Here is a 23,088-nt window from a genome sequence, read left to right on the forward strand (position 1 = left end):
CACCAGGGAAGTCCACGATTTACTTCCTCATGCTTCAGTCTCCTCAGCTGTAAAATGGGGATAATTTTACCCAGCTTATAGGTTGTTGTGAGATTTAGAGATAATACATGTCAGATGTGCACCGTGACCACTCCCTAAGTGTTGGCTTTTTAATTATCGTGCGAGAGTGCCGTTGCTGGCACGGTGCCTGAAACGTAACAGGTCCCCAGCAGCATGGTTCTCTCGGGCAGAAGTCCTGGAGCTGGTAGACCAGACTTCTCATCCTCAGTCTAGTGCTCGTTTCCCAACACATTTTTTAACCCAAGCATCTTTCAGAGCAGTCTGAGAATATGAGGGAAGTGAACCCTCGTCTCCTCCCAGCAGACTGCTCTCGGTTCTTGATCAGCTGAAGGTACAGGAAGCCCTCTCCTTCCTGGGGAGCCATCAGAGCATTAGGCACCATCATCCGCTTCACCTGGTTGTTAGATGTTTAGCCAAACACTAAACCACCAGTGGCTCCTGAGACAGGCCAGCTCACTAACAAAGCCTCTGGGGTCACAGACGGCGTGTCATCTTGACCCTTGTCCCCATGAGCAGGCTACTCATGGAAGGCATGCTTCCTTCACTCCGCCAGCATGAGGCTCCCGGGAGAGCGGACCCGGTGGCCCTAGGACCGACCGAGATGGCCCAGGGCCAGCATAGTCTCTCCAGGTCTCGGCTGCCCTCCGTCTGGTGGAGAACCCAAGCCAAGCCTTTAGTTACGGACCACACCTCCCAGCTCCCGAAAGATAGAAGATAAACGAATTCACTCAGATATCTAGAGGGGGGCCCTTGTCACAAATTCTGTAGCCTTTGATCGATTCGGCAAGATGCTCTACGGGACATGCACAGCATCCCTGCCCTCAGAGAACTGCGCTGCCTCTGCCAGGCCCCGGGCCACTCTCCTCAGCAGCCAGAGGGCCCAGTTAGAACCGCAGTCCTGCCGCGTGGCCGCCCCGGGCAGACCCAGGTGGTTTCCTTCCATGCTCGGGATAAAATCCACGCTGGCATCGCCTGCTAACTCCTGACCTCACTCTGGCTGTCCTCGCCCCTGCCTGCCCAGTCCGAGCACAGGGTCCAGCGGCTCCTCCCCCAATGCCCAGCTCTCCCCATCCAGGGGGTCTTCGCTCTTGCCGTTCCCCTGCCTGCAAAGCTCCTTCCCCGGATGTTTCCATGGCTCGTCCCCACTTCATTCAGGTTTCCTAAGGCCACCCTTGACCACCATACAAAGGATTATCGCCCCGTCCCTCTTCCTCCTTCTCTTTTTCATCTAGAACATAAGCTCCACAAAACAGAAACTTTCTCTGCTTTGCTCACATCTGAGATCCTAGGGCCGAGATGCCTGCTACATCAAGGGCATAGAAGGTAACTGAAATATTTCCTTGTTGGGGGGGCGGGGGGGTGGCAGTGAAGGCTTATCATCTAATGTGATGAGGACTAAATGGGGCAAGTGGAGAGGGTGGGCACTGGGAGGAGGGTCCTGGGGGGCGCAGGACAGAGAGCTCCCTCTCGGCTTAGGCATCACCTAAGGTTTATCCCTGAGGTGAGAAACAGTCTCAGACCTCAGGCTCCCTCTCAGCACTCCACGCTGTTACTAAAAAATCAAAATCAAAATCAAAATCTGCCCATTCATTCCATTTTACCAGCATTCCAGAAAAAGGGAGACGGGGAGAAAATGGGTAAAGTCGATTTCAGATGCACTCTGCCTCTTTTCCTGTCTTCTTTGTTCCCTCTCCACGAAAGGAGGGAGAAAAAAACTTGAGTTATCTTTTTCCATCTCTTTAAATTTCCAGCCTGATCTATAGAACCTGGTTCTTGAGAATACAGATTTTACAGGACGTTTCCCATAATATCTTATCCAAAAGCCTGCCGAAACGACTCAAACCAAAGAGCTCAGAGCACAAGCAATAAAAACTGAGAAAATAGCAAATCTGCCTTCGTATTTTTTTAACATTTCCAAAAGTAACAGATGAGAAAGGCAATTTATGTACTTAAATTAAAACCACCCAAATGATTCTGCTTTGGCTTATCTTGGATTGCTAAGAATTATGGAGTGAAGCACACAGGTACCAAAACGGCTGGTGTTAGAAAGACTAGCAACACCAAGTGTTGGGGAGGGTGTGCAGCCACGGGAATGCTCATGCATCGCGGTGGGAGTGTGAATTGGTCCAACCACATGGAAAGCTGTCTGGCTATATCTGCTAAAACTAACATACGTCCCCCTCACAGCAAGGGAAATGACTGTCCACGAAAAGATGTGCCCGAATGTTCACTGCAGCCTTAATCCCAATAGGCAGACCCTGGAGGCCACACAACTGTCAATCAACAGTGGCGTGGAGACATAGTGGGGTATTCATACACTGGGATGCTTCACGATAAGGAAAAAGTACGAACTTCACTCTCGTGACAACGTGGACGAACCTCGTGGACGTAAGGATGAGCAAATGAAGTGAGGCCATACAGAGTACACATGGTATGGTTCCGTGTGTATGAAGTTCAAGAACAGTCAACATTAATCTGCAGTGGCAGAGACCAGAGCAGTGGTGACCCACGCAGGGGTGGTGAATACTGATGGTCAAGGGGGGTGAGGAAACCTTCCGAGATGTTGGCAATGTTCTTTATCTTTTTGTAGGTCGTGGTGCCCAGGCATACGTACACGTAAAAATTCACTGGCTTGAACACTTATAATGGGCTCATTGCACGTATGTTATACCTCAATGTAAATGTTTTAAAAAATGATTCTAGACTCAGGTAATGCCTTGTCTTTGTTCCTGTTCCAGAGGCTTATGAAAGAGTTAACACACTATTCCCACAGTTCAATGACCCGGAAGATGATGAAAGTGGACCACTCACCTTGTGAGATAAAGATCATGAGGAAGCAGGCTGCCCCCACCACCAGATTGGACCCGGCCAGCGGGTAGAGGCGGCCGAAGCGCTCGATGGTGACGAGGATGATGAAGGCCGCCGGGAACTCGACCAGAGCAGAGTAGAAGAAATCCAGATAGAGGTTCCCGCCGGTGACGCCCATGTGCATGATGAGGCCCTGGTAGAGAACGGAGCTGGTGAACCTGAGCAGGGAGGAGAGGCCGGGTCAAAGGCAAGCTCCTCGGAAGAGGGGAGATTTAGGATTCTGGCTGGGAGGATAAAGGACACTGCGAGCTGGATGTAGAATGTTCTAGAGCAATATGAGAAGAGGGGGATCAAAATCAAGAAAGGTGCCCTTGAGGGGCCCTCGATGAGACCCTCCTTTCACAATTTATGTGAGGGTGTGACTTACACAATAGGTTCACGTTTTCGAGAAATGGCAAACAATGGTAGCTACTGTTTACTGCACACCTGGGTGCTGGCCCTGCTCTGAGCACTGCACGTGCCCTACCTCATCAGATGCTGCAACGGCCTCCAAGGGGAAGGGCAGGAGAAGGCAGTGGTGAGTGAGCAGTTTCAGGAATCAGACTGCTGTGTGAGCTGTGTGGTCTTAGGTAAGTTAACTAACCTCTCTGTGCCTCAATTCCTTCAGCTGTGAATCTGGGTTGTCTTGAGAATTCATTGAGGTAATGGACAAAAAGTGCTCAGTATAGCTCCGGGCACACAGTGGGCACTCGGTGAAGATGAGATTTTACTGCTGTCATTGTTGTCTTTCCAAGGGCAAGGCTCCACAGCACAAGAGGGTGGAGGAGTCGGCCAAGTCTTTCCAACTCCACAGTGGGCCTCCCTCCACACATCACACCATCTTTACCAGGCATTGTTCCCTTCCTCTTTTTACCTCATATCCCGCTGCACGACCCCTTCATCCATATTCGAGGAAAGACTAGCCATGTTACAGAAAATGGCACACAGACCGATGGGGACCAGCACAGTCACTCCCACTCAGGGGAAAGTTTAGAGAGTCCCATGTGTCACTTTTGGTCAAACTACATAATTTTGGAACATTGGATGATTCTATTGGTACAGTTGTTCCTCCCTATCCTTTGGGGCTTGGTTCCAGGAGCCCCCAGGATACCAGAATCCAAGGATGCTCAAGACCCTTGTATAAATTGGCGTAGTATTTGCATAGAACTTATGCACATCCTCCCGTATACTTGGATTATCTCTAAATAACTTATTATACCTAGTATAATGTAAATGCTATGTAAATAGTTGCTGGCATGCCGCAAATTCAAGTTTTGCTTTTGGGGACTTTCTGGAATTTTTTTCAGATATTTTTGATCTGCAGTTGGTTGAATCCCCAGATGCAGAACCTGCAGATATGGAGGGTCGACTGTATTTACACTGTGAGAAGAGATTTAGGTGGATAAGAAATTATTTTCTTATAGACATGCCAATTGCCCACCAGCTCCAAAACTGAGATCACAGCGGACGTTTCTCATTGCTATACCCCCTGGTTTTATAAAGCTGCACCCAGAGAAGCATGGGATGCTTTTGTTTCTAGTCCTAAATTATTCCTGGTTGAACCAAAGGGTCAAGAATACAAGAAGAGGACTTCCCTGGTGGTCCAGTGGTTAAGAATCTGGCTTCCAATGCAGAGGACGCAGGTTCGACCCCGATCGGGGAACTGAGATCCCACATGCTGCGGGGCAACTAAGCCCACGCGCCACAGCTACTGAGCCCACTCATCCTGCATGCTGTAACAAAGATCCTGTGTGCCACAACTAAGACCTGACTCAGCCAAATAAATAAATATTTTTTAAAATGTAAATTAAAGAAAAAAAAAAAAAAGAATACAAGAAGGAAGGCACTGGCAGCCACTCAGTGAGTTAAGATGAGCCCGGTGGGGTCCTCCATGCTGGTTAGCTTAGCCGGTTAAATGGGAACGGTCACCTTTAACCCATAAAGAGACTGATCCAAGAGAAAGGAATGGAGAACCCTGATTTTTCTGTCCAAAAAGACCCCCCAAAAACAAACAAAAAACTAGCAACAGTTAATAAACGTGCAGGGCTGCCATCTTTTGGCAGGACCCATGAATTGCATGCACACATTAAAATACAGACAGCAATTTGTAGTTGTCAGACATAAGCCCTTTATACATATTATCTCATTAATTCTTCCAACAGGCCTGTGAGTATCATTACATCCATTGGCTGATGAGGAAACTGAGTCACAGAGATCACGAAGCTTCCTGACAGTCACACAGCCAGGAAGTGACGGGCACCCCTCCCGAGATGTTATGATGAATGGAGAGGATGGGGGGGGGCGGGGGGAGGGGAGGGGACAGTAGGAGAAGGAGTCCAGGGGCCAGATCGCATGAGCCCTTGTAGGAAGGAATCTGGTTTTCTTCTCGGTGGATTAGGAAGCCAGTGAGGACGTGGACGAGGGGGTGACCCGGTCCGTGACCTTTGCCTGCTTTGTGAGCAGTTCCTGAGGGGGACAGGAGTGGGAGCAGACCACCAGCGAGAAGGCTACTGCAACAACACAGACGAGAGATTACGACACTCAGACAGGGACCTAAGAGTGCAGGTGACGAGAAATGGCAGAGTCTCAGTATATTTTCGAGACAGAGCAGAATCTGCCCAAGGATTGCGTGGAGGGGTGTAAGACAGCAGAGGGGACAAAACTGCCACCTTGACAGGAGTGCTTAGGGGATGGGAGTGGGCCGTGGAGTAATACAGGAGGGGAGCAAGCCTTCCTATCTGCAGCGTCCCGGGCCTCCACACCGAAGAGACACTGTTGAGTCAGATACTGAGCGTCATGAGAAATGCACCAGGCACCTGAGGTGTTCGCAGAGGCCCATCACGTAGCGGGGCACAGGACTCCTGGGCCAGCCCGGAGACGCAGTGACCGGGGCTGCCAGGACAGGGTGAGGTTAGCCTGGCGTCTGAAGAACTTGGGATGGCGTCTGTGGAACAGTGGTCATTCATTCAACCTCCAGCAAATATTTACCGAGGGTGCCAGGGGCTGCCCTCTTAGTTGGAACCCTTATTTCATGGAAGGGCAAACAAGTGCAGGGCAGCAGAGCAGCTCCAGTGGAAGGGGATCCCAGCATCCAGCTACTCAGCCCAGGTGTTCGGGGAGTAACTGCATAACCTCCCTCGTGCTGAGGAGAAAGCCCTGATGTCGGGAGCTGACCCGGCACCCCTTGAGGAAAGAGGGTGGAGACCCCGTCTCCAGGTAGCTATCTGGGAGGCGGATGCAGCCCTGGGGGTGTGCCGGGGGTACGTGGGTGAATCTGGATGTGGATGAGAGTTTCCTAATCGAGGGGTGAAAAAAAGCTCTGATGCTCTCATCGGGGTCTATAAAGGTCTTAGATGCGAGGAAGGGCTCTTCCTCCTTGAAAGCATCAGGGGCCACTGACATCTCATCCACCTTCTGACGCTATGTCAAGACTTGGCTACTCCCCAAAGACGAGACGTGTGGGATTTGAGGCAACCTTGAGAACCCTCCCTCCAGCTTACTGTTGACCTCTCCTATGTAAGAATTTCTTCTTCCTAAAATGAGGCCCTTCCTCTACTATGCAATCCTCAAGGGAGAAATCAGGTGTCTTTTTAAGGGCTCTTTGACCACTGGAAAACCATCTGGAAATTCCTTTTCATGCCTCTCTTTTTCCACCTGAGTTGTTCCACTATCTTTAACTTGTACCCGGGTATGCAGGTAAGCCCACCAGTTCCATCTGGGGACAGGCATCGGAAAGGCCCCTTACCACAGGTACATCAGGATGAAGGTGTGCTTCCTCAGGTGTGGTGTGCGGAACAGGCCTGCAAACGAGGGGCTCAGCTTTTCCGTGACATCCTCTTCGAGAGACAGCATCTGGGAAGGAGCCTGGGCGTCAGCTGCATCCAAGCTGCCGTGAGCAGGAAACGCCATCAGAGCCCCCTTTCCCGGCCCCCGCCCCGAGGTCGGTCCTCACATGGCTGCCCGCCACACCCATCACCCCAGATGTCACCAGTGCCCTCTTGCCTCCCAAGGCAGCCCCACAGGCATGCTCCAAGTCATAAATGCAACCCAAAGTTCAGTGACAGGAGAAACCCTTTGCTAGCTCGTCACCTTTAGATCAGGAGGAGGCAATTTCCCATTCTTTTGGGCTATGTGGTCCATTATCTTTACTGCTTGAGTGTTTCTCTTTTGCGATAACAGCCATCGGGGCGACTCGGGCACAAACCTGTGGACACAGAGCACCACCACTTCTCATTTTCTCCAGAGCTCATCTGACGTTAAGCCCCGATCAGAGCCACGCTGCTGCTCGGAGCAGCCTGCCCTCCTCACGCTGGGACTGTCCTCAAGCATCTGGTGGGTGAGGATCTGGGGCCACTGCGTGCTGGCCCAGAGAGCCCACACAGGAGCTCTGTGAGTCACTCGTGCTCTTAGTGCTACCTGCTAAGATTTACGGACCAGAAGAGAACCATCGCTTCCTATGTAGCCTTCATCCGGTGGGGCGGGGGTCCCATTCTCTCCTGGGAGCCAGCAGCCCTTCTCCCCACCCCAGGAAATCTCTCACACATAATAGATGTTCCACATGCCCCACCCTTTGCGATACAGCACATGTCTCCTTGTAAGACAGAGGCTATCGAACATGTCTCAAAATATTTCCAAAACAAAATAAACTACAGTCACTTTTTTTTAGCATCAGATACACCATGGTGTCTATTTCAAATGGGACAGAGATGTTATAAAGTCAAAGACTGGGAATCTCTGGTCATCTGAAAACACACAGGTAGAGTCTCACCCAAGCCGGCCATCGGGACTCAGCCAGGGGGTCCCGTCGCTGGAGGGCCCCTTGTTTCATGCTGACAAGGAGGGAGCAGGCCCTTCCTGAACGGGAGTGTACTTAGAGCCGCAGTTTGGAGAAACTGGGTGGACTCGATGCCTCCCACTGATAAGATCTGCCCGCAGCAAAACGGTGACAAAAGCTGCACGGACGCGATCGCTCTCTCCACACACCTCCCCGCTACCACGCACCCCCGCTTCCCTCTCCCACGATAAAAAGTCATCTGTCTAGCTGCTTCTCCCTTCACCCCGCCAAGGGCTGACAGCTAATGAGATTAACAGCTCACTTGAACGGGTTTTGTTCACAACGGTTTAATGTGCGCACTCCCCAAAGATCCTTCCATCCCTTCACTCACTCGACAAACAGCAGGTGCCTACTTTGTGACTCGGTGCACTTCTGTCTACTCGTAGCATCCCAGCCTCTGTCTTGGGGACGCGAAGTGAAAGAAGCTCTGTTTGAGGGCAGCGCCCCCGGGGCATGAGGGCTACCCTGGGACAGAACTCCCCAAATGGCACAGATGGCTGTAAGCCCCAGGCCTGCGGGTAGGGCCGCCGGGAAGACAGGACGCGAGGACACAGTACCAGTAGCACAGCAGGAGGAGGAAGGTGGGCAGAGAGACGGCCAGCTGGAGCCAGCGCCAGTGAGGGACCGCGTAGGCCAGCCCGGAGAGCAGCACGAGCCCCACCGTGAACGCCACCTGGTAGAGGATCGCCACCGTCCTTCTGTAGCCCAAGCCCACGAATTCTGTGACTGAAACAGGACAAATGTCACTGGAGGGCTCCACCGAGGAGAGAAGCCAGGGCGGCGCGCCCCCAGCCCGCTCCGTGCCCTTCCCCCTCCTCCCCACGAGGCCCAGTCCTTTCGTCCCGGCTCTCCTCCAGCCGCCCCTTTTCTAAACCCCCCGTCTGCCGTCTGGAGTTCTTTTCACGCGGCAGGATTCAGTCTGCCGCGCTCTCTTCCCCGGAGCTTTCCTCCCATCGGCTCCAGGCCGAGCTGGACTATCTTCCACGAACCCCCGGGAGCGCTCGTTAATTTCACGACCGTTTTTGGGTGCCCGCCAGGGACCTGGCCCTGTTGTGGGTGTTTGGATGTATCGTGATCTCAGTCGGCAGAGTCCTGCACTCCTAACCCCGCATTCTCGTGAGAGATGGTGGACGACACACACAAGGGAGTAAATCACAGCCGGGGCATAACGCGATGTGCGCTGTGCGGAGAGAAAAGGTAAATGGCACGAGAGGATTCAGGAGAGTCCAGGGTGGAGGGGTTGCAGATTTTCAGAGAGCAGTGGGGTGGAGGTCGTGCCTGAAATTTGAGCCAAAACCTGCAAGAGGTGAGGGAGTTAGCCAAACACAGAAGGGCGAAGCGAGTTCCAGGCAGAGGAAACAGCAGCGCGGTGGCCCTGTGGACGAGGACCCCGTCAGTGGGGCAATGCGCCCTCCTGGGGGGCCTCGCAGGCTTGCCGAGAACATTGGCTTCCACTGCGGGACACGCAGAGCCGCTGCGGCACGGGGGTGACGCGATCCCGCGTCTAGTAAAGGCTCACTGTGCTGTTCCCTGTAGGGGCCACAGGGAGCCCGCCGTGGAGGCGAGCTGAGGCTGGTGTCTGGGAGCCGTGGAAGCAGCAGAGGAGTGAGATGGCTGGGGTTCCGGAGGTATTTTGAAAGTAAAGGGGGCAGCAGGGCTGGGGAGGGGGGCACAGGGGGAACAGGCTGGGGGATGGGCGAGGACAGTCTCCTGGGTCCTGCCACGTGGAGGGGTCAGGGAGCAGAGGAGGAGCCAATCGGACTGCGCAGGAGCCGCGTGCACAGGACCAGGGAGCGTGTGACCCGCAAGCAAGTGTGGACAGCCGTGGGAAAACGAAGCCACGGTAGCTCTCACGCCACCACAGATAAATAGGAGTCCCAGTGGGTCTCCCTTTCTCTCTAGCCTTTGAGCTCCTTGAGGGCGGACGGGGGCCTTATCCCTCTTGGCACCCCATCTCGCCCCCTGCCTGCCAAATGGCAGCAGGTGCGCGCAGGTGCGCGCGCTGCAGGGAGGAGTATGGGGCGGGCATCCCTCTAGGCTACACCTGGGGCACTTCATCTACCTGGCAGCATTGTCATTCCCATGCCGAGGACCCTGAGGCACAGAGAGGTGATGGGACGTGTCCGTAAGACCACACAGCCTGTCAGTGTTGGGTGTAGGTTTGATCTCAAAATTAATCCTCTTCACCATGTGCCGAGTAGTGCACGATCGGCATATAGATGGCTGGGCTCTCACTACATACGTGCTGAACTCACTAAACGTAACCAGCGTGTTCATGGTTTCTCAAGGGAGGAATATGATTTTTCTTGGCTCTAGTGAACTATTCCTCAGGATGCCAAGCCATAGGACGTCGTTTTCGGAGACGGCAAGACATGGCAGAAATGTGGATTATCCCCACTGCCGTCTGGTGTGCCCAAAACCGGCGGAGGGACGCACAGATGGCTCTTACGTTACCTTCTTCTAAGGAGGTATTTTTCAGTTTCTATTCTTACCCTTCATAGAAAATTTGAAAAAAAATAGTATATAGAATTACATTGCTTTACCCTTCATTTTTTAAAATCATTATGTTTATCTCTTATTTCCTCCATGTCTTCTCTCCTGTTTAGTGTCCTTCAAACCAGTTGAGTTTGTTGTATTTACTTTGAAAGATGCTGGTTCTTTCATATTTAAAATGTTAAAATACTCTCTCACCTGTCTCCCCTTCCTGCACACCCCCTATCACTGTAACCACATCACATGTGATCTTCTTTTCCCAAACGGATTAGTTGATACGGAAACACTGATTTATTTAAGTGTTTCTCAAACAAAAAGAAAGAGAGAGAGCGAGCAAGAGAGAGAGAGAAGAAGGCCATCCTGACAGCATGCCCAGCCCTAGTCACGCAGACAACAAATACAGCTAGAATGACCACACTTTCTCCAGACCCTGCAAACATCCTCTTCCCCAAAAAACCCATGTCCACATTCGGCTCCATCCCATTCTACCCCACTACCTGACTTCCGTGGCTTCTTAAAGTGTGTGGAAACCTCAGGCCAGCGGATGCTTACTCAAGGTGTAGCCAGCCGTCCAGCTGCCCTTGCTGACCAGCCCCTGCCCCAGGCGGAAGAGCAGCAGGGACGTGTAGTCTGGAGCAACCGCCGTCAGGACGCCCAGGATGGCGCTGATGAGGGTGGTGGCCAAGAGGCATACTTTACGGCCAAACCTTCAGAGGCAAGGAGACAGCGAGGGGAGGTGAGTATTGAGTATTCACAGGGACGATGGGACAGCAAGTGTCTCTAGTGGGAGACAAGACAGTTTTTCTGAGGGACCATGCAGTCCGTTGATCACTGCCCCTCCTCAAAGCCTGACCTGGTCCTTCCTCAGTGAACAGCGACCAGCAGCTCTTGCGAGGTTAATTAAGCCACTCTGAAGAGGAATCCTGACCGCTCTCAGCAATGTGGCATCTCAGCCAAGGATGAGTGGCCTCCCTCAGTGACTCTCCTAGTTCTCAGACTCATCTCCTCTCGTTACCTTTGTATTTAACAGACTGTATTACTATTAACAGGGTGCACCAGAAACCAGGCTTTTCCCCCCACATAGTTAGTCTTATCGATGGTCATACAAGTTTTTCTGGGAAAACCTTCAGTTCTAATAGTATAAATATTTTTTAATAAATTTATTTATTTTATTTTATTTATTTTTGGCTGTGTTGGGTCTTCGTTGCTGAGTGTGGGCTTTCTCTAGGTGCAGTGAGCGAGGGCTACTCTTCGTTGCGGTGCGTGGGCCTCGCATTGCGGTGGCTTCTCTTGTTCCGGAGCACGGGCTCTAGAGTGCAGGCTCAGTAGTTGTGGCACACAGGCTTAGTTGCTCCGTGGCATGTGGGATCTTCCCAGACCAGGGTTCAAACCCATGTCCCCTGTATTGGCAGGCACATTCTTAATCACTGCACCACCAGGGAAGCCCCTAATAGTATAACTATTGAAAAGTGTTTTTCCCTTCCTTTTTCATGAATAAAATGGGCAAATTATTTGCTAAAACTTCATCCCATAATTGTGCTTTATTGATTCGATCTTTTAAATCTTATCCCACATTCTCTGGCAGTAAGGCAAGGAAGGAAGGGACCAACTTCTTATGTGGTTACATTGAACTGGCCCACACCCAGGATCTCTGCCCCGTGGCCCAGCAAGCCCTCTACCTTTCTCTGTCATCCTCCTTCCTGGCTTCCAGCATGTCTACTTCATTTATCTACTCCATGTCTTCTTGCCTCAAACTTCTATATACAGACACTTCTTGTCTGAAGCCCACATCTTCTTACCCAAGAATGTTCAGACATAATAATACCAGCATCCATTTTCTCCTGTGTCTCCTCCCAAAGGCAGGCTCACCCACTGCCCTTGGGTCCAGCCCTTGACTGAGCCCCTTTGGTTCCTTGCTCTCTTCATGATATTGTTCTCATCTTCCTGGACCCTTCACCCCTCCACTTCCCCATTTCCTTCACAGCTATCTTGTTTTAAAGAGTCATCTACGTAATGATCCAAAATCTATGGGATGCAGCAAAAACAGTTCTAAGAGGGAAGTTTATAGTGATACAAGCCTACCTCAGGAAACAAGAAAAATCTCAAATAAACAACCTAATCTTACACCTAAAGGAACTAGAAAAAGAAGAACAGATAAAACTCAAAGTTAGTAGAAGGAAAGAAATTATAAAGATCAGAGCAGAAATACATGTAATAGAGCTTAAAAAACAATAGAAAAAGTCAATGAAACTAAGAGCAGGTTCTTTGAAAAGATAAACAAAATTGATAAATCTTTAGCCAGACTCATCAAGAAAAAGAGACAGAAGGCTCAAATTAATAAAATCAGAAATGAAAAAGAAGTTACAACTGACACCATAGAAATACAAAGGATCATAAGAGATTACTAAGAATCATTATACACCAATAAAATGAACAACCTAGAAGAAATGGATAAACTTCTAGAAATATACAATCTCTCAAGACTGAATCAGAACATAGATGCAAAAGTTTTCAACAAAATATTAGTAAACCAAATACAGCAATACATTTTAAAAACTCATACACCATGATCAAGCAGGATTTATCTCAGGAATACAAGGATGGTTCCATGTCTGCAAATCAAATGTGATATACCACATTAACAAATTGAAGAATAAAAACCATATGATAATCTCAATAGATACAGAAAAGGCTTTTGACAAAATTCAACCTCCATTTATAATGGAGAACTCTCCAGAAAGTAGGCAGAGAGGGAACATACCTCAACATAATAAAGGCCATATATGACAAACACACAGCCAACATCATATTCAGTGGTGAAAAGCTGAAAGAAATTCCTCTAAGATCAGGAACAAGACAAGGATATCTACTCTCACCATTTTTACTCAACATGATATTGAAGTCCTAGCCACAGCAATCAGACAAAGGAAGAGAGAAAGAGAGAAAGAGAGAGAGAAAAAAGAAAGAAAGAAAGAAAGAAAGAAAGAAAGAAAGAAAGAAAGAAAGAAAGAAAGAAAGAAAGAAAGAAAGAAAGGAAGGAGGAAGGAAGGAAGGAAGGAAGGAAGGAAGGAAGGAAGGAAGGAAGGAAGGAAAGAAAGAAAGAAAGAAAGAAAGAAAGAAAGAAAGAAAGAAAGAAAGAAAGAAAGAAAGAAAGAAAGAAAGAAAGGAAGGAAGGAAGGAAGGAAGGAAGGAAGGAAGAAAGAAAGAAAGAAAGAAAGAAAGAAAGAAAGAAAGAAAGAAAGAAAGAAAGAAAGAAAGAAGAAAGAAAGAAAGAGAAAGAAAGAAAGAAAGAAAGGAAGGAAGGAAGGAAGGAAGGAAGGAAGGAAGGAAGGAAGGAAGGAAAGAAAGAAAGAAAGAAAAGAAAGAAAGAAAGAAAGAAAGAAAGAAAGAAAGAAAGAAAGAAAGAAAGAAAGAAAGAAAAGAAGGAAGGAAGAAAGGAAGGAAGAAAGGAAGGAGGAAAGGAAGAAAGGAAGAAAGAAAGAGAAAGGAAGGAAGGAAGAAAGAAAGAAACAAAGAAGAAAGAAAAAAAGGAAAAGAAAGAAAAAGGAATCCAACAGAAGAAGTAAAACAGTCACTGCAGAAGACAAACTATATGTAGAAAATCCTAAATATGTCACCAAAAAAAACTATTAGAACTAATCAATGAATTCAGCCGAGTTACAGGCTGCAAAATTAATATACAGAAATCTGTTGCATTTTTATACAGTAATGACAAACTATCAGAAAGAGAAATTAAGGAAACAATCCCATTTACAATTGCATCAAAAAGAATGAAATACCTAGGAATAAATCTAACCAAGGAAGTAAAAGATGTGTACTCAGAAAACCATAAGACATTGATGAAAAATTGAAGACAATACAAAAAAATGGAAAGATATACTGTGCTCATGGATTGGAAGAATTAATAGTTAAAATGACCATACTTCATTCAAGGCAATCTACAGATTCAATACAATGTATTGAATTCAATACAATACAATACCATAGAATACCAATGACATTTTTCACATAAGTAGAACAAATAATTCTAAAGTTTGTATGGAAACACAAAAGACTCCAAATAGCCAAAACAATCTTGAGAAAGAAGAACGAAGCTGGAGGTATCAGGTGCCCTGATTTCAAAATATACTACAAAGCCACTGTAATCAAAACAGTATGGTACTGGCACAAAAACAGGCATACAGATCAATGGAACAGAATAGAGAGCCCAGAAATAAGCCCACACTTATATGTCAATTAATCTATGAAAAAGGGGGCAAGAATATACAATAAGAAAAAGACAGCCTCCTCAATAAATGATGGTGGGAAAACTGGACAGCTACATGCAAAAGAATCAAACTAGACTACTTTCTCACACTATATACAAAAGTAAACTCAAAATGAATTAAAGACTTGAAGGTAAGACCTGAAACTACAAAACTCCGGAAGAAAACATAGGCAGTATGCTCTTTGACATCAGTCTTAGCAATAGTTTTTGGATATGTCTCCTCAGGCAAGGAAAACAAAAGCAAAAACAAACAAATGGTACTCCATCAAACTAAAAAGCTTTTGCACAGCAAAAAAAAACTATCAACAAAATGAAAAGGCTGTCTACAGAATGGAAGAAGATATTTGCAAACAATATATCTGATAAGAGGTTAATATCCAAAATATATAAAGAGCTCATACAACTCAATATCAAAAAAACAAACAACCAGATTTTAAAATGGTCAGAGGATCTGAATAGACATTGTTCCAATGAGGACATACAGATGGCCAACAAACACATGAAAAGATGCTCAACATCAGTAATCATCAGGGAAATGCAAATCAAAACTAAAAGATATCACCTCACACCTGTCAGAATGGCTATTATCAAAAAGACAATAAATAACAAGTGTTGACAAGGATGTGGAGAAAAGGGAACCTTAGTACACTGTTGGTGGGAATGTAAATTGATGCAGCCACTATGGAAAACAGTGTGGAGTTTCTTCCAAAAATTTAAAATGGAACTACCATACAATTCAGCAGTTCCACATCTGGGTATTTTTCCAAAGAAAATAAAAACACTAATTCAAAAAGGTATCTGCACCCCTATGTTTATTGCAGCATTATTTACAATAGCCAATATATGGAAGCAACCTAAATGTCCATCAATCGATGAATGAATAAAGATTTGGGGTGTGTGTGTGTGTGTGTGTGTGTATAATAATGCAATATTACTCAGCCATAGAAAAGAATAAATTTGTGACAACATACATGGACGTAGAGGGTATTATGTTAAGTGAAAGTAGTCAGACAGAGAAAGACAAATACCATGTGATCTCACTCATGTGTGGAATTTAAGAAACAAAACAAATATATATTTTTTAAACTCATACATGAAAATTATCTACTCCTGAAAATAAATAAATAAATAAATAAATAAATGCTAAAAATATTCTAATCTACTGTGACTGAAAAATTCACTCCAACTTCTTCCCACAGTAAAGATGAAATCAACATGCTTTAAGGAAATACGGGGGGTGTGTGGGGAAGAGTCGTCCACACACAGAAATCCACTCTCTCATCTCTCACTTACCTTCAATCTTCCACTGACACTGCCATTGCCCACCAACTTCTACATGTGGATCTTCTCTCCATATGCCCTCTCCTAGCTTATCTCAGACATGGTTTATAGCTTTAAATACCAATTGCCAGTGACAAATCCCAAATATTTAACTCTAGCCCAAACCTCATAATCCAGCTGCCTACTTGGCATCTCTTCTCTGTCTCACAGGCTACTCTGAACACATCTCCAATCTCAACACTTCCAAGACAGAACTCTTGCTTGCTCCCACCCGCTTCACCCCAAAGGGCAGCAACCAAGGCTGTTCCTAACCCATTCTGTCCCGTCTCAAAAAATGGCTCTGCCCGCCTCCACCCATCTGCTAGAAGCATAAACAGTGGCTTTGTCCCCCTTCCTCTCAGTCCCGCACCCCAGCTATACACTCTGCATGGAGTTTCAACCTCTGAAATCCATCCTAAATCCCCACCTGCCTCCGTCCTGCTACCCCACAAAGTCCAAAGCACTCGCTGCCATGTCTTGTCTCCCTCAACTTCTGCAAAGATTCCCACTGGCCACATTCTCCCGCCATTGGCCCCTAAAGCCCGTTCTCTCCATGGTGTTGATGCTGTTTAGTTGGATCGGCCTTTACGTACCTGTCTGCAATGTAGCCGATGCCCAGGGAGCCCAGGAAGAAGCCCACATTCACACAGGACTGAAAGAGGTCCACCTTCCAAGAGTCATCGCACACCAGGTTAAACTGCGGGTCACACCGCGGTCGGAGGGGCCGAAAACACAAGACCGTTTGTAAGTCAAACTACACCTTCTATCCTCCCTCCGGACAACGTAAACGCACAACACAAAATGTGGGATCCCCCAGGTGCTTCACATCTTTTTCTCTTTACCACATTTTCATAAGACAAATTCAAGGTTTCTGGTGAATCTCAGTCAATGTCATTACATGCCTAATATCCTTACCTTGGCTTTACCCTCAATATACACTAAAGAGGCTGTTGTCAAGTGCCACTGACGGTTATCAAACGACAGCACGGCCAAAAGGGAAGCTTTCTAAAGGAAATGCAGCAAAGTAATTATCCAAAGACAGAAATGTGGTAAGATAAATGGTTTCCAGAACTGGTCAAGGCCCTTAAGTAAGTACATATTAATTATATGTTTAATTACGTAAATTCTACCAGTAATTATGTAAATTGGTCATGACTGATGGAGCTGTGAGTGTCAACACGAGAATTGCTGAGCAAAGACACGGAGGCCCGGCGGCGGGAGCTTCTTGGGAGCCGCCTGTGTGCTACACACTGTGCAGGGGGTAGGGGGCGCCCCAGGGACGCGAGAGGGTCCGGGGGGCGGCAGCCGGGGCCCTCGCCTCCCCATTCCTGGCACAGCACCAGCTGGGTGGTGACCAGGGACACTTTGGATTCATGGTTCCGCCCCACCAGGCGACACTGTGGGGTGTGACGCAGGGAGGTCACTTAGCAACGTTGGGCCTCAGTCTCCCAGTCTGATAGGTGTGTGGTGCCTGTCCTGTCACCATCACAGAGCTAGTGCAGGCACTGCAGGGACAAATCATGTGCAAATGGTTTGGTAGATAATAAACCATTTGACTTTTTCAGGGGAGGCTTTGTTACCCATCACCTTTAAAAATCTAAAGTTGCCCAGACGAGCCATGCCCTTTTCCCGGTCCTGGGGATCCATCATGAGCACTGTTAAAAAATAAAATATAGGTAAAACTCCTTGCTACCACTGGCCTTTCAGAAACTAATACTGAGCTTGCGCTACCATCTGTCTCATGCCCAGAGCCTGCTGTCTGCTCGCAAGAGTAGCTCAGATCTGAGAGACGGGATGAGATGCCAGTCACTCCCATTCTCTGCCGGTCCAGGTGTTTATTCCCTTTAAAATTCAGCTGAAAACACACCCTCGCCAGGAAGCTTCTCCTGCAGATCTTTGGCTTTCCTGCTGCCTGGTCCCTGTCAGCAGAACGCGGGGGAGGCCACCCCTGGGTGTTATCCAGCTGACCCAGGTCTGCACCTGCAGCCGCCTCTTTGCAGCCTCCGCCCACGTCGCCCAAGACGACTTTCTGTGCATGCTAGATTTCACCAAAGCCGCAGGGCACCGGTTTTTTTGCCCTGGGTTTGTTCTACTCTGTGCAGTCAGCATCTTTGTAAAATGTCCCTGCCACCCTTCCTGAAATGCCCTGGGTGCCATCCCTCCCCGGGGGCGTGCAGAAGCCAGAGTGTTCGCGGAGCTCAAGGAAGGGGCACCCGGCCTTCCCTGCTAACCCCGCCTTCCCTGAGAACTCTGCCCCCAGCTGCGCTGAGGGTCTCGGTCCGGAGGCACCTGCAAGGCTCATAAGCCTGCCTGCCCCCTGTGCTCCCAAACCCTGCCACTGCCCCCAGACACTTTTGTGCCACCAGGAAGACAAGCCTGGCCCCTGGGGAAAGCCTGGGGCTGCACAGGGGGAGTGCAGGATGGGGTGACCTAGGCCAGGTCACCATCCCTGCTGGAATTTCACTGGGACCAGGCCGTGTGGTGGGAACACAACCTATAGAGCAACACAGTGTTCACCAAGCTCGCCCGAGCACAGAATCACCCAGCGTCCTCGTTAGAATACAGGTTCCCATGGATCCTGTCTCAGCAGATAGATACGGATCGGAATCCAGGTGATCCCTGGGATCAGGCGAGATTGGAAACGGCACATTCCTGCCCCAGATGGACCCTGACCTCCGCCCCCAGGACGAGGGGGGGAGCGGAGCCGGGTATTCAAACAGGTCACCTCATCGTCCTCCCTTAAGCCAGTTCCAATGTCCAAGGCAAGGCCAAGTTAAAGATTATTTCTGCAGAAATGAATAACAAAGGTGAATTACCCCCAAATTAAGCTTCAGCTTTGGATGCGGAGAGGAGGCAAAAGGGGTTTCGAGGCAGTGGGAAGGGAGAGTTAGAGGGAAGCCCGCTCCTTCCAGGAGAAATTGTTCTCACGCTCCTGACCTCAAGGCCCCCGCTCTCATGACCCTTCATCACCTCCAGCCGGGTCCCACCGTCCCTCACACTCAGCGGGTCCCCAGATGAGCTCTACCCTACAGCCCCTCACCTCACCCTCCCAGGCCTCCCCAACGCTGGATCGTAGGGCAACTGGAAGCCCACAGTTGGCCAATCGGTTCTGTGTCCCCTCCTCTCCAAGTCCACTGCCCCGCTCAGGCCACCACCTGGCCAGGCTCCCACACCTGCACAAACTGCTACTGCCCTGTGTTCCAGCCTCAGTTTTCAGGAGCTTGGTTCCCCTTCCTCCCCAGCCAGAACCCTCTGGCAAATTGGCCCCATCCTTCCCCCCAGCCCCTGCCGGGCCTGTGTCTCTTAAATCGGTTCTTCTTTTCATTCCTGTGACAACCACGTTGGTTGACAGTCCCGCCGGGACTCATGTCTCGGCCTCCTCAAGCTCTCCCCGCCTGAGGAAGCCCCCGGCCCCACGCCCACCGGCGCCTGGACCATCCCCAAGGTCCAGCGACGATGGTCTTCCCCCTCTGCCTGACCAGCAAGCTCCCTTGTTTGGCACGAAGGCAGGGTGGCCAGATTTAGAGGAAAAAAAAAATACATGGTGTCCCGCTGAATTGGAATTTCAGATAAACAACTCTTTTTTTAGTATAAGTATGCCCCCTGCAGTATTTGCATTCCCAGTCTCCGTTGTATTCCCAGGTATTGCACAACATTTGTATCAAATGTTGTGCAATACCTGGGACTTAATTAGCCTAAAAAAGTGTTCGTTGTTTACCTGAAATTCAAATTTAACAGGCGTCCTGTATTTTATCTGGTGACCTGCGTAAAGACTCAGTGCTCTGGCCTGAAGGTGAGCTGGCACCACCATTCTCCCCTGGGACTCCTCTGCTGGACCCTGGATTCCAATCAATTTAACAGCTTGTTGCTGTCCAAATGTAGCACCGGCTCCCTCTCCCCTGAGCTTTGGCTCACGCTTCCCCGCCCACTCTGTTCCCTCTCCTTGCTGCTCAAAATACCACCCGAGGCTCCATTCAAATGCCACTTCCTAAGGACCTACTGTATAGCACAGGGAACTATACTCAATATTTTGTAATAAACTTAAAGGAAAAAGAATCTGAAAAAAAAATAGATATGTAGGTATGTATACCTGAATCACTTTGCTGTACACCTGAAACTAACACAACATTGTAAATTAACTATACTTCAATTTTTTAAAAAATGCCACCTCCTTCTGGAAGACCCCCGTGAACAGCTCAGTAGCTAAGATCCCCCTCCTTAGAGCCCACTGGCCCCTCCGCATCTCCCACACATGGTCTGGGACGCCGGTCTTATTCTCACCACTGCCATCTGTCCCTCACTCCCTGGAGACTGCAAACTCCTTAAACCTCATAGGTTTCTTCTCTGTCTCCCTCCTGGCATCACACCCAGTGCCCGAACAGAGGAAAAGCTCAGAATACGTTTACTGAATGAACAGATGGAGGAGTGAGTGGATGAATTCTTGTATCTGATCCTTTCCAAGCAGAGTATACTGCAGCCACAGAGAACAACACTTCCCCGTCCTGGTCTATTTCTAGATTCCCAGCGAGAATAGTGGACAGTTCAGTATCCCTGGGAGATGAGTCTTCCAATTGGACATCTGTCGTTGGAGGATGCCTTGGAGGTCAGATGTTCGTGCAATAGCACCCGCCCTGCTCCCCCCTTGGGGGAAACTCCCTGCTCTGGCCCCCGCCCTCCTCGAGACAGTGAGCTGGTGAGGCCAGAGGAGCGGACACGGCGCTTTTCTCCGGCAAGAGCCCAGATGTGTTGATGCTGAGACTACTCAGTTCCCTTGTTTCAGGTGAGTAGCACCCTCACCGAAACCGAGCTCTGCCGACAGACAGACTCTGCATAGTTCGGGTCTGCGGCTTCACCACGTGACCTTGAGGCCAGTTTCCAAGTGCCCGCGCTTGTCACGGTACAACACTTTCCAAAGGGTCCGTGAAGGAAAAACAACCTGGTGCCTTTTAACTAAAATACTCGCAAAGCAAACGCTCAGATAACTCATTAAACTATGCAGGCAAGGCCTTTGCCACCATCCCCCTCTCCCGTGGGCCGTCAGTGGGGCACCCAGCGTGGCTCGGCTTGTCTGCTCAGCACCTTCACGCTGACCCCTGTGAAGGCAGGGCATTATCGTCGCTGGTTTACTGACGAGGAAACCGAGGCTCAGAGAGGTTGAGTAACCTACTCAGTGACGCTCAGCCAACCCGGGGCCTGGCTGCGATTCTGTCTGACTCCAGGGCGGCTTCCACCCGCCTCAGAGGCCAGTGGTTAGCTGTCACGTGTCCATGGCTCCTGAATGCGGCAGGTGGGGGGGACGGGGGGCGCTTCACAATTCTAACAGTGGGGAAGCTAGACCCCAGGTGAATTCTGCAGGCCTGCGGAGGAGCCAGCGGGGCAGAGAGAAGAGGAGCCCCGGTCTCCCCAGAGACCCGCGTCCAAGCAATCCAGCTCAGCCCGGCTCTCGATGGTCTCTCCTCGGTTTCTTCCTCTAACACCCAGAGAATGTGGAGGATTAAACAAGGGAAGGCTCCCAAGGGCCCAGCCTGCAGCCTGCTGATGCCAGCGTCCGGGGACACAGCCCCGCTCCCTCTTTCCTGACGTGAAGCTGAACCTGCTACTCTTTGTCATGTATTTCCTCCCTGGCCCGAAACCCACAGGCTCGCCCCAGCGCAGGGCCCGCTCGTACCTCGGTCACGATGGAGGAGCCGGGCGTGTCGTACACCCAGCCGTGCCGACAGGGGCCCAGAGGCAGGAGGCTGCTGTTGGCGGCCAGGCCGGCCAGCGGGTCCACGCAGCCGAGGGCGCTCTGGTTCCAGTCGACCTCGTAGCGGCGGCACCGGCGGGGGAAGGCCTGGCCCTCGGGCCCCGGGCCCGGCACCGTGTAGTTGAGCTCCTCGGCCGGGCTCCAGCCGCATCGCCGGCTCAGCTCGGCCACCCCGGGGCTCCGGCAGCGGTGGTCCGGGGTGAAGGCCAGGAAGACGATGCCCACGTAGATGGGGGCGAAGGCGGCAGAGAGCAGAGCGAGGAGGAGAAATGTTTGTTTCTGGAACCAACCGAACTCCCCGACCTGCTCCAGAACGTCGTCCACGGTGAGCATGACTGAACCAGCACCCTCATAGCTCTGACCAGAGCTCTTCGGCCGCAGGGCCCGGGGTCAGTGTCTCATGTGGGTTTCTGTGCAATGCGCTGGTCTGAAATCAACTTGCTGTCTAAGCATAACACCCCTGGAAGCCAACCAACTGGAAATAATCTTTCACCCCGCGGTACGGGTTTCAGGCGAGGGCGGGAGGGTGACTGGCCAAATCATTTGCTGGGCCAGGGAGTGCCCTGGGCGGGGGGCCTAATTCTGTTGAGTTGGAGTTCATAGCGCAAAAGCAGCAAGCAAGGGCGCCGTGAGCCCCCCCGCAGTCTCTTCCAAAGGGATTACCTACTTTAAAACTCTTCATCATCCAGATAAACCAAAGACAGCATGCTGGCCGCCAGGCACAGCTACAGGACCTACTACTTGTGATTGGCATCTGATGCAGGGGGCAGTGAGGGTCTGGCTGGGGTGATGGGAGAGCCAAGCCCTCCAGACGGACCTGTCTCCCTACCTCCTTGTCCCAACGTAGGACGACCACGTTCTCTGGGACCCACATGGGACTTCACCCAGCTTCACTACGTCCCCAGGCAGGCTCCCAGCTGCTGGTCTGTGAGGCACCCTGAATCCCCAGGAAAGCGGGCCAAGGGGGCCGTCTGGGCACAGACCTCCATGGGCCCCGGCCAGAGATGCTGATAGAAGACCTCAGAGAGCCACAGGCAGAAAACGCCTCCCCCTCCCCCCACCTCAGCCCGGACATTCAGGCCAGGTCCCTCCCTGTGCACACAGGAGAGACAGATAACAGACGCAGGGGCTGCCACTGCACCGTCTCGTTCCTGGGACTCTCGCCTCTTCACTCCGTGGACAATGGAAGCTGGCCACCGGCTGGTCTGGCAATACAGCCCGCCTCAGGGGGCTGCAGCTCTGCAAACCCCCTCCCTGCCTGGACTGAGCGCTCACTGCGGGGGAGGGAAGGAAGAGGGCTGGGGGCGGACCTCCGCAAGGCAGGGCCTCGGCACACCCAGGCCAGGCGCTGAGTGAGATAATAGAAACTATATCTTGGTCTGCCCCCACCCACCCTGGTCCTGGCACGGGGCCCCTGAAACCCTTGACACTCCCCAGCGATCGGAGTGTCTTCTGTTCAGCGAGGTGGCCCCAGGTGGGCTCCTGGGTGGCTCCTGGCCTCAGGGAAGACCAAGCCGTGAT

The 23,088-nt window shown here is 50.3% G+C and overlaps 1 protein-coding gene across 3 annotated transcripts in view; it reads right to left on the bottom strand.

The window, feature by feature from the left end:
* The window catches only part of LOC309667267 (solute carrier family 22 member 1), a 33,478-nt gene extending 11,421 nt beyond the window's left edge, over positions 1–22,057 (bottom strand). The window contains exons 1-7 of one of the 3 annotated variants that reach the window (XM_082475595.1): positions 21,490–22,057; positions 16,415–16,518; positions 10,787–10,941; positions 8,299–8,467; positions 6,997–7,111; positions 6,653–6,759; positions 2,872–3,086 (exon numbers count right to left, since the gene is read on the bottom strand). In XM_082475595.1, the coding sequence (XP_082331721.1) occupies positions 2,872–3,086; positions 6,653–6,759; positions 6,997–7,111; positions 8,299–8,467; positions 10,787–10,941; positions 16,415–16,518; positions 21,490–21,900 (1,276 nt within the window). In that variant the 5' untranslated portion in view covers positions 21,901–22,057. Of the gene's footprint in view, positions 1–2,871; positions 3,087–6,652; positions 6,760–6,996; positions 7,112–8,298; positions 8,468–10,786; positions 10,942–16,414; positions 16,519–19,539; positions 19,693–21,489 lie in introns of those variants that run through there. The other 2 variants (XM_082475593.1, XM_082475594.1) reach the window with 2 other exon arrangements.
* Between the last annotated feature and the right edge of the window lie 1,031 nt (positions 22,058–23,088).

Source organism: Balaenoptera physalus (assembly GCF_965194825.1).
Source record: "Balaenoptera physalus genome assembly, chromosome: 9".
Classification (NCBI taxonomy): domain Eukaryota; kingdom Metazoa; phylum Chordata; class Mammalia; order Artiodactyla; family Balaenopteridae; genus Balaenoptera; species Balaenoptera physalus.